Genomic DNA, 11617 nt, shown 5'->3' with positions numbered 1-11617 from the left:
AAGTTACGTCCTTCTTTGTGTCCCCATATACCTAGATCACAATTTTATTTTGATCAAATGTTTGAAAAATCAACACGATCCTTAAGCTAGCTTTAGAGATGGCCATTTGATTTAAACTCAGACTTTTAAAAGATATCCATCTTAAATTGATGCTCTTTGGTTTACCTTTGTTTTGGGAACTATGTCTCTCAGGTTAAGAGTCTCTGCAGAAACACTGATACAGATGCCAAGGAAATCCCTTTAGAATCAATGGAAAACTTTTACTTTGCTCCAAGGCTAACATAATTATTGTCACTGACATATTGGTGGATGGAGTGTTCTAAATTTTCGTAATTGATTCCCAAATGTTTTCAAGACCAAAGTTTTAATATTAACTTTGCTAAAAACAAATAACATCAGGTGGCCAATCAGATACTATAAAATATCTGTTGGTGAACTCAAAATATGAGGACTAATTTCTAATTTATTTAAAATGTTAAAATGCAGAAACACCCATTTTCTAAAATGTCAGCATTTTTAATTGGTTACTAATTTTATCTAACTAATAATTTTCTTGGTTTCTCTCTAAATTGAAGACACTATAAAAGGCCATAGCAAGACACAGTACCTATTCTGACTGCAAAAGTATCATTGTCTTATCAGAAGATATACAGGTAAGACTATAAAGAATTCTGTAAAATAATTCTGGGAGATAAAGTAAACTGATTTCTAATTCATTTTAATTTATATAATAATGTATGTTTCAAGTTGGAGAAGAGAAAATGAGTTTTCACTCAGGACTACTCTGATCCAATATCCTCTCTATAAAATACGATTATTGAAAACTAATCCGTAGTCCACATGACAAGTAACTTTAGTTGACTCACCATCAGGTATTGCTAAAATAATAATAAAACGCTGTCTTTGAATATTTTTACTAAGTTTTCACAAAATACTTTAATTCTGAAAGATTTTTCAAAAATTGTTATAGACCTACATTATAAAGGGAAACATATTTTACTCATTTTACAGCCCTCTAGTGATAAAGCTCCAGAAAACCTCATGATGCTATGTGAACAAAAAGAAAAACAGTGTATTAAGTTCAGAATAGACAAGGATAGGAAGGGAAAAAGTTAAATGAAATATGTTTTTTAAGGAATATATTTTGAAGAACTTTCAGGTTCTTCTCCAACATTATTTATCTGAAAAATTCAGAAACCAAAGATTTTATCATTTTATGGAAGAGAAGAAATATGATTTTTCCATTCCTTAAAACTTATGTTTCTTGTAATATTAACTAAACATAACTATAGTAAATTTGTAATAAATCTGGGTGATCAGCGAATTCTAATAAATATATAGTGAATTAGAAGGAAATGATGAGTTTGTAAAGATAATCATATAATAAATGCAGAACCTCCATGGAATTCACCAAAAATGACATTAGCTTCTTAGAAAAGGTATAACAGAGTGTGTGTTCTGTACTCAGTCACTTCAATTGTGTCCGACTCTTCGCAACTCTATGGACTGTAGACTCCTCAAACCATGGGATTCTCCAGGCAGGAATGCTGGAGTGGGTTGCCATGCCCTCCTCCAGGGAATCTTCCAGATCCAGGGATCGAATCCATGTCTTCTGCATAGCAGGTGAATTCTTACCCACTGAGCCACCTGGGAAGCCCATAATAGAGTACAAGATAGGTATTCATATAAACACTTTGAATGGAGACTTGGTAACCTTATTATCTCATAATGTTAAAATGTATTTAGGAGTTAAAACTAAAGACAGGAAGTATTAGGATAAATGAATAATTAAGAATTATAACTTCTTGAGGGAGTATGCCATACCACCATAGTAGTATGATCCAGAATGTGACAAAATAAATATAAAAATGATAACAAAATTAACCTATTAAGAAAACCTCTAAAATTTCTATATTCTTACTGTCTTAAAGACTGAAAATATCTTCATTTAAATTATCCCTTGGTAAAGGGACACTAAGCAAGAGAAACTATTTCTAAAGCCAACTATGATTCTGGGAAGTTTTAAAAATTAGACATTTTAAATGTCTAATTTATTTTCATACACCACATCAATCCCATAGGACTGTATTTAAAACTTTTTTTTTTCCTGGAGGAAAAAGCACCATAAAATTTTCTTACGTCTTCTAATTTTGGAAACGTCAAATTATATATATTAACCAGGAATTAGTACATCAGCATTAGATAATTCATGCATAAAAATGTTTTCTGCCCTGAGAATTTACACAGGTTTTTTAGACTACCCCTCAGTAAACAGTCTGTGATACTTTTATTCTCACAGACTTAATCTACTATGTATGTACTAGTATTCAGGACACAGCATAGGATGATTAAAGATGAGCTTCTTTCTTGTTGTATGTGGGGAAATTAGAGGAAAGAACTAGATACATTCTAATTTAGAATCTCATTTCTCTGCCATTTCTATCTCAGCTGAAAAGCCAGGAATGGTTAAGGAAAACCAATCTTTGACAAATGAGTTCATTCTCAAAGGATTTACAGATCATCCAGTGCTGAAGACTCTTCTGTTTCTGGTGTTTCTTATCATCTATCTGATCACTATGGTGGGCAATCTTGGTCTGGTGGCATTGATTTTTATGGAACGTCATCTTCACACTTCAATGTATATCTTCCTGGGTAACCTCGCTCTGATGGATTTCTGTTGCTCCAGTGCCATAACCCCCAAGATGCTACAGAATTTATTTTCTAAAGACCGAATGATTTCCCTCTATGAATGCATGGTACAATTTTATTTTCTCTGCCTTGCTGAAACTGCAGATTGCTTTCTCCTGGCAGCAATGGCCTATGACCGCTATGTGGCCATCTGCAAACCACTGCAGTACCACACTATGATGTCAAAGAAACTCTGCATTCAGATGACCACAGGGGCCTACATAGCTAGTAACCTGCATTCTATGATTCATGTAGGACTTCTATTGAGGTTAACTTTCTGTAGATCTAGTCAAATTGACCACTTTTTTTGTGACATTCTTCCACTATATAGACTTTCCTGTACTGACCCTTATATTAATGAACTAATGATATATATTTTTTCAATGCCAATTCAAATCATTACCATTGCCACTGTCTTGATTTCTTATGTTTATATTCTTTTCACTGTTTTCAAAATGAAATCCAGAGAAGGAAGAGGTAAAGCCTTATCTACTTGTGCATCCCACTTTCTATCTGTCTCAATATTCTACATTTGTCTTCTCATGTATATTCGACCATTTGCAGAAGGGGATAAAGATATACCAGTGGCAATATTTTACACAATAGTAATTCCTTTATTAAACCCTTTTATTTATAGCCTGAGAAATAAGGAAGTGATAAATGTTCTGAAAAAAATTATGAGGACTTATAATATTCTTAAACAAACGTAATCCTCTATGGAAAACTGATTTTATTAAAATGATTTATAGATTAAGGGACACAGAAAATGAAAAATATATTCTTATGTAAAGTATTCATCTATAAATCATTAGACTATGTTGGTTTTTAAAGATATATGAATGAAATTCAAAATTGTCTGGCAGATCTTAATCCAAATTCCACAAATACCAGACTAAATCAGGAGAAACTCAATAATAACTTTTATTACCAACTCAGATTATTCTTAAAGAATTGTTTCAGATCAGTGTTTCCAACTTAATAACTCAACAAAGAATCAAAGTTAAATGTTTAGAAGAATTTGCCTTGATTTACCTTGTTTAGCTAATGGAAAACATTATATCTGATTCTATGTAGACTGTCTGAAACACTTAAAATTTTCTGGCAGGAGACTGAAATGATTATTTTTATTCAGAAAACTGACCTGGTAGACACAAGCAGATGAGTTTGAGGGAGAGAGAGACTAGAAGCAAGCTAACTAATTGCATGTGTGAGCGTGTGCTCAGTTGCTCATGATAGCTTATGGTAAACGGTGCCACTGGATTCATGGTCTCCAAATGAGAAGATTTAATTCTGGGACCAAAGACAGTCTCAGTCACTCAGAGCCTTGTGTAGAATTTATTAAAGTAAAAGGGATACAGAAAGCATCCAGCAAGAGGCACTAGAAGGGGGCAGGATAGTACCCGCCTCACTAGTTTAAGCGGGGCCTTATATACTTCTCAACCAGCTGCTGAGAATAGATAAAAAATACGTCAAGGCTGTGAGAATTTTGCCCAGACCCTTTCCTGTAACATACATCCTGGGATGACATCAGCACAAGATTAGCCAGAAAGAACAGGTTAACTCAGAACTCAAGACTGTAGAAGTTTTTACCCAGACCTTCTCCCATAACATACATCTGAAGCTCAAAAAAAGGCATGTCCTTGAACAAGTGATACTGCTGCATACAAGGCCTACTTGTTTCAGACAGAAGAAAGTGAAAAAGAAAGAATGTTTACCTCCTCCTTAAAGGGGCCTTAGGCTTGGACTCATCAATCTGCCTAAGTTAACTATTTCACTCAAGTAGTATCCAACTCTTTGCAACCCCTTGGACTGTAGACCGTCAGGATCCTCTGTCCCTGGAATTTTCCAGGTGAGAATATTGAAGTGGATTGCCATATCCTACTCCAGGGAATCTTCTTGATCCAAGGATCAAATCTGAGTCTCTTGCACCTCCTGCACTGGCAGGTGGATTCTTTACCACTGCACAACCTGGAAAGCCCCTAACTTTGCAATAATCTATATTTAAAGTAATGAAGTTTGATCTGGATACAATTCCAAGAATGGGGAAAAAAGGAGTGAGAAGGAATAAACACACACACACACACACACAGTCATATATACATTTTGTAGAATAATTAACAACAAAATTATAACAAGTTGGCTACAGTAGATTCAGATCTACTTTAACCTGATTAAGGTCCTTCACCTTTCTGAAGGCATCAATCATATTACATATTATGGAACAAAGAATAGCAACTAACATAATATATACTCAAGCATTCTAAAAAATATTAATGAAGGCAGTTTTTTATTTTTCTAACTTTTGAATAATATGAAGGCAGTTTTTTATTTTTCTAACTTTTGAATAATACTGAAATATATTAATATTTTATTTGTTTTCTGGCCATTTTTACAATTTTCTATTCACTTTCTCTTTGTCTTACTATTTTTTCCTCATTTATTTGTACCAATGTTTATAGAGAAAAAATATTAAAATGTTGTGACTATTAGTGGTAAATAATTTCTCTGTGTGCTGATAGTATTTTCATACTTGTGTTATTTATAATTAACAGTTATAAAATTGATACATTCATTAATTTTTCACATACAATCTCTTTCATGCACTTTTGTTTAGAATTTCTTTTCTTAATCCAAATTCTACTATTAGCCAATATTTCTGTTTCTCCTTCTTTTCTATTTTTTTCCTCCCCTTCCTCCCCCCTTGTTTTCCTTCTTTTTTGTGTGTGTGATAGTTTGTATTTGACCTTTGATTCTTCCTGGAAACTATTTATTATATGGTATGAATTGAACATGTAACTTTACTTAGCTTTTTTATCCAAAAATAATCCACAACTTAATTCAACTCAAACATTAAAGGAGGACTTCTTTGGGAAAGTGGCAAAATTAATTCTAAAAGTTTTGTAGAAAAATAATAATCAATAAGCAAACAGACTTGATATATTATATATTAAAATATATAATGAAGTACAAATAACTGAAATAATTTGGTTGCAAATTAAGAATCAGTATATAGATAAATGAAAAAATGAGATTATCCAAAAGTAAATTCCCAAATAAAACAGGAAGAGCAAAACAAACCAATTAGGAAAGAAAGGGTTGTTTAATGAGTAGTCTTCCATCAATTGATTAACTGTTTCTTCCATTTGTGTTAAACTTTACAAATCTCCTCTCATTCAGAAATATCCTATAAATCTACTTCATATTATTTCCCACCTTAAGTTTTTATACATAGCACTTTTACTCAACTGGAATTCATTCCATAATGTTGTGAAGTAAAAATTAAAATTTGATTTTATGGCTAAATGGCATTTATTAACTAACTCTTCTCTTACTAAATTTTTATGCCTTTTTGTTTATATACTCCCATATACATGCATACACAAAGAGGTCTATTTCTAGCTTATCTAGTCTGCACAATAAAAACAAGACAGGTCTAGGGGATCAATGTGGCCAACTAGGAGGGTGTGGACCTCATCTCCCACCATGAACACATCAAAATATATCTATATGTAGGGTAATTCTCACTGAAAACAAACTGGAGACTGACAGACTCTTGTACAACCAAGGCTGTAAGAGAAACCACATGGAATTGGATAGGAAGGTAAGAGAAGTGAACAGATCAGGACTTGTACCTCTAAGAGGGGACACAGAAGAAAAGAGGGATTACACAAGTGGTGATACTTTCTGGGGAGTGAGTGGCTGGAGCAACATATTGGGTACTCTAGTCCAGGGCTGTAACACTGAGAAATGGAGTCCCCTTACCTGGTTTGAAAAACAGTAGAACTACCAGGAATGCTGTAAGAAATCTAGACTGCTTGTGAAGAGCATGCATATACTTGCTTGCTCCCAAAGCAAGATAGAGGAAGCAGATTTCCCATGACTGCCCTGAGTTGAGCACTTGTTTCAACCCTGCTTGTTCTACTGCATAGCTCCATGCTAGAGCAAGGGCTGCTGTGGCTGAGAGGAAAACTCAGTTGTGAGAAATGGAGTAAGCCTGGATCTTGAACACATCTGAAAGAGGTGAGTGAAGTGAAAGTCGCTCAGTCGTGTCAGACTCTTTGTGAAACTTTATAGTCCATGGAATTTCCAGGCCAGAATACTGGAGTGGGTAGCCTATCCCTTCTCCAGGGGATCTTCCCAACCCAGGAATAGAAACAGAGTCTGCTGCATTGCAGGCAAATTTTTTACCAACTGAGCTATCGGGTAAGCCCCTGAAAGAGGTGGGACATCCATTAATGGTGTTTAAGAAGGCAGTGCATCAGGAGCATTGTGCAACTCTGAATAAGTCCAGAACCACCATAGCTCTTACCAGACCCATGCAGAGTATCCACTCCAGCTCCTATAGCTCCAGCACTGCTTCCCTCTGGGATGAGGGCACTGGTGCTGGGAGGGGGAGAACCCACAATTACAAGGAACAGAAATACTTCAGACTTGACACCTTTGGCTTCAACTTTCTCACCTCCAGCCCTGACTGCTGGCAAGGTGGTAACTGTCAGGACATCCACAGAAAATGCTAAGTCAGATGCAGATTTCCCACCAATGCTACTAGGCATAGGCAGACTGTATAAGCACGCTCCCACAAAAGGACACCACTTTAAGACCAAAGAAAGTAAATGTTGCACTTAATTTCACAGAAAGAAAGTTAAGAAAAAATGGGGAGACAGGCAAATTTGTCCCAATTAAAATAACAGAAAAAAATCCATGAAATAATAACTAATGAAACAAATGAATGATTTACCAGATAAGGAGTTCAAAGCATTAGTAATAATAATGCTAACTGAATTAGGGAAAAGAATATATGATACAGTGAGAATTTTAACAAAGAATTAGAAAATATAAAAAAGAATCAGTCAGAACTGCTAAGCGTAGACTAAGTGCATTCATCATACACACAAATGATAACTATGTGAGGGGATGATATGTAAATTAGCTTGATGGAATAATAACTGTTCTATGTATATATTAAATCGTGTTTTACATCTTAAATATATACATTTTTATTAAAAGTGTATAGAAATATTATAAAAGAAATAACATTACCTAGTTTCAGAAATGAACTCGGTTCTTACTTACTTCAGGATTGACTGGTTTGATCTCCTTGCAGTCCAAGGGGCTCTCAAGAGTCTTCTCCAACACCACAATATTTGATTGTATAGAAATACTATACTTTCTTTACCCATTCATCCTTTAATGGACACTAAAGTGTTTCCATATCTTGACTACTGTAAATAATGCTGCAATAAACATAGGAGTGCAAATATCCCTTTGATAGCCTGTTTTCATTTCCTGAGTATATAGCCAAAAGTGGAATTCTGTGATCATATGGTAGTTCTGTTTTTAAGTTCTTGAGAAACCTCTATATTGTTATCCTTAGTGGCTGAACCAATTAACATTACCACCAACAGTGCACAAGATTTCCCATTTCTCCACATCCTTGCCAATGCTTATCTCTTGTTTTCTTGATGATAGGCATTCTGACAGGTGTGAGGTGATATCTCATTTTGCTTTTTATTTGCATTTCCTTAATGATTAGTAATGTTTATCAACTTTTCATGTTCTTGTTGAACATTTAAATGTTTCTGGAAAAATTTCTTTTGAGTTTCTATGCCCATTTTTTAAAAAAAGTCCAATTGTTTATAATTTTGTTATTGAGTTGTATGAATTTCTTAATACACTTTAAATGTAAACCCTTACTTTTTTCTGATAAGTTTGAATAATTTTCTCTGTATATTCTTAAAATTAAAATACTCAATTTGCAGAAAAGGTCACTAAGGATAATTGGTAGGATCATTGAAGAAGTCATTAAGGGCTATTTACAGGACACTGAAAACAATTTTACTCATCTCAGGTCACTGGAGTGGAAGTAGGACTGGAATTAATAGTGCTTTTCCACATAACAACATATAGCTGTCTTAAGAAGTATGCTGCTGCTGCTGCTAAGTCACTTCAATCGTGTCCGAATCTGTGCAACCCCATAGACGACAGCCCACGAGGTTCCTCCGTCCCTGGGATTCTCCAGGCAAGAATACTGGAGTGGGTTGCGATTTCCTTCTCCAATGCATGCATGCATGCATGCTAAGTCACTTCAGTCATGCCTGACTCTGTGGACCCCATGGACAGCAGCCCACCAGGCTTCCTTGTCCACAGGATTCTCCAGGCAAGAATACTGGAGTGGGTTGCCATCTCCTTCTCCTTTTAAGAAGTATAAGTCACAGTTAAACTCAAAATGCCTATAATTTAATAAGGGAATTCTCCATGCACATATTTTCAAAAAGCAATGTAAATTACACATAAGGCATTCTAAAACATGTTGTGTACATAAGACATGCATAAGAGTAGAGAAAACAGAGATTAGTTTGACCTGGGACATTTAGTTAAATCTTTATGAGGTAACATTTTATATAAATTTGCTTTACAGAGAGGAAACAAAGATTCAAATATATGGGTAAAAATCAACAGGAATATGGCACAGACAGAGTCAGTGTTTATGGAAATGTGTATGACACTGGGGAAAGGAATGAAAAAAGTGAATAATAATCAATGGATAATTAATCCTTTAGCTTTCCAAAATTACTTTCTTTAAAACTGAATAGTCCCCTCTTTAATCCTTAGTGATCTTCATGTAATTTCTAACATATAAATTTAACATATTTATTGTATGCTATTTTTAAATATTCACTTCTCTGAGAAAACATATGAAAACCTTTGCTCAAGAAAAAATGTCTTTCTGACCTACTTCACTCACCAGGGCTTCCCTGGTGGCTCAGAGGTTAAAGTGTATGCCTGCAATGCGGGAGACCTGGGTTCGATCCCTGGGTCGGGAAGATCCCCTGGAGAAGGAAATGGCAACACTCCAGTATTCTTGCCTGGAGAATCCCATGGCTGGAGTAGCCTGGTGGGCTACAGTCTACGGGGTCGCAAAGAGTCAGACATGACTGAGCAACTTCACTTACTTCACTCTAGTAAAGTAAGGCTCTAGTACCATGTGTAAAATAGATAGCTGGTAAAAAGTTGCTATATGATACAGGGAGCCCAGCCTGGTACTCTGTGATGACCTAAAAGGGTGTACTGCAGGGAGAGGAGGGAGGCCCAAGTGGGAGGTGATACAGTTATAATTACGGCTGATTTGCATTGTAGGGCAGAAACAAATACAACATTGCAAAGCAATTGTCCTCTAATTAAAAAATTTTTTAAAGCTAAAACAAAAGAAAAAGATCTATATATAGGAAAATGAGTTTTGATTTATTTTTAATCTTTAATTTAAAAATTGACAATAAACTTATTTGGGTACACTGTGCCAAATATGGGTACCCTAGATTTGTATAATAGCAAAAATTCATAAAGACAAATCTTTTCCACAGTAACCATCTTCCCTAAAATTATCAAAATAGTCTCATGAATCTTGAATTTAAGAGCTGAGGTCATAAAAGATGATATGTTAGTGAAACAAATGTCCCCCAGAAGTCTGTGTGCCTGTATCACAGAGACAGTGTGAGAAGCTTTAAGAAAAAGCCCCTCTCATCATTGTAAAACAAAATATGTTGGGAAAACTATACACATACTAACTTAGAATCTTATATCTCCATAATTTCTACCTCAACAGACAACATAGAGATGACTGAGGGTAACCTCTCCTTGACAACTGAATTTATCCTCATAGGATTTACATATCACCCACAGCTGAAGACCCCTCTTTTTCTGGTGTTCTTTACCATCTATCTGATCACCATGGTGGGAAATCTTGGCCTGGTGGCAATGATAGTTACAGAGCATCATCTTCACACACCAATGTACATCTTCCTGGGGAATCTCACTCTGATGGATTACTGTTGTTCCTGTGCCATTACCCCCAAGATGCTACAGAACTTCTTTTCAAAAGACAGAACGATTTCCCTCTATGAATGTATGGCACAATTTTACTTTCTCTGCCTTGCTGAAACTGCAGATTGCTTTCTCCTGGCAGCAATTGGCCTATGATCGCTATGTGGCCATCTGCAAACCATTACAGTACCACACCATGATATCAAAGAAACTCTGCATTCAGATGACCACAGGGGCCTACATAGCTGGAAACATTCATCCCACAATTCACGTAGGGTTTCTGCTTAGACTAACTTTCTGTAGGTCTCATCAAATCAATCACTTTTTTTGTGATGTTCTTCCATTATACAGACTCTCTTGTGTGGACCCTTATATCAATGAATTGATGATACTTATCTTTTCAGGGTCAATTCAAACCTTTACTATTACCACAGTAATAATCTCTTATCTTTTCATCCTTTTCACAATTTTCAAAATGAAATCTAACAAGGGCAGAGGCAAAGCCTTATCTACGTGTGCATCCCACTTTCTCTCTGTCTCAATATTCTATGGTTCTCTTCTCTTCATGTACATTAGACCAAGTTCAGTTAATGAAGAAGAAAAAGACATACCTGTTGCTATTTTTTATACTCAAGTTATCCCTTCATTAAATCCTTTTATTTATAGTGTAAGAAATAAGGAAGTAATAAAAGTAATGAAAAAAATTATGAATATTTCATAACATTCTGAAACAAATATCATGCCCTATAGTCAATTGATTTTGAGTAAAATTTTTTCCAAAATCAAGGATTGTTGAATGGAAAAGTGAAAATATCCACTATTTAATATATAAAATATAAAATTACTAAAACACAATTGGTTTATAAATCAAATAGCTTCAGAAAGGAGAGACAGAGATGTAGAGAACAAATAAATAGATGCCAAGGGGGAAGGGGGAGGGATGAATTGGGCGGTTGGGATTGACATATATACTCTACTGGCACTATGTATAAAACAGATAACCAATGAGAACCTACTGTATAGCAGCACAGGGAACTCTACTCAATGCTCTGTGGTGACCTAAATGGGAAAGAAATTCAAAAACGAGGAGATACATGCTAAAATATAG

General features: G+C 35.1%; 1 protein-coding gene and 1 pseudogene across 1 annotated transcript; both read left to right on the top strand.

Moving 5' to 3' along the window:
* The first annotated feature begins 2462 nt into the window (after positions 1 to 2462).
* Positions 2463 to 3398, top strand: LOC145539486 (olfactory receptor 5K4-like). The gene has a single exon (XM_081573569.1). It carries the CDS (start codon positions 2463 to 2465, stop codon positions 3396 to 3398), a length of 936 nt encoding a protein of 311 aa, XP_081429695.1.
* Positions 3399 to 10302: 6904 nt separating this feature from the next.
* On the top strand, positions 10303 to 11230 carry LOC145539489 (olfactory receptor 5K3-like; annotated as a pseudogene).
* Positions 11231 to 11617: the final 387 nt, after the last annotated feature.

Source organism: Giraffa tippelskirchi, chromosome 2, assembly GCF_054371585.1.
Source record: "Giraffa tippelskirchi isolate mGirTip1 chromosome 2, T2T-mGirTip1v1.2.pri, whole genome shotgun sequence".
NCBI lineage: Eukaryota > Metazoa > Chordata > Mammalia > Artiodactyla > Giraffidae > Giraffa > Giraffa tippelskirchi.
This window is presented reverse-complemented; position numbering and strand designations above follow the sequence as displayed.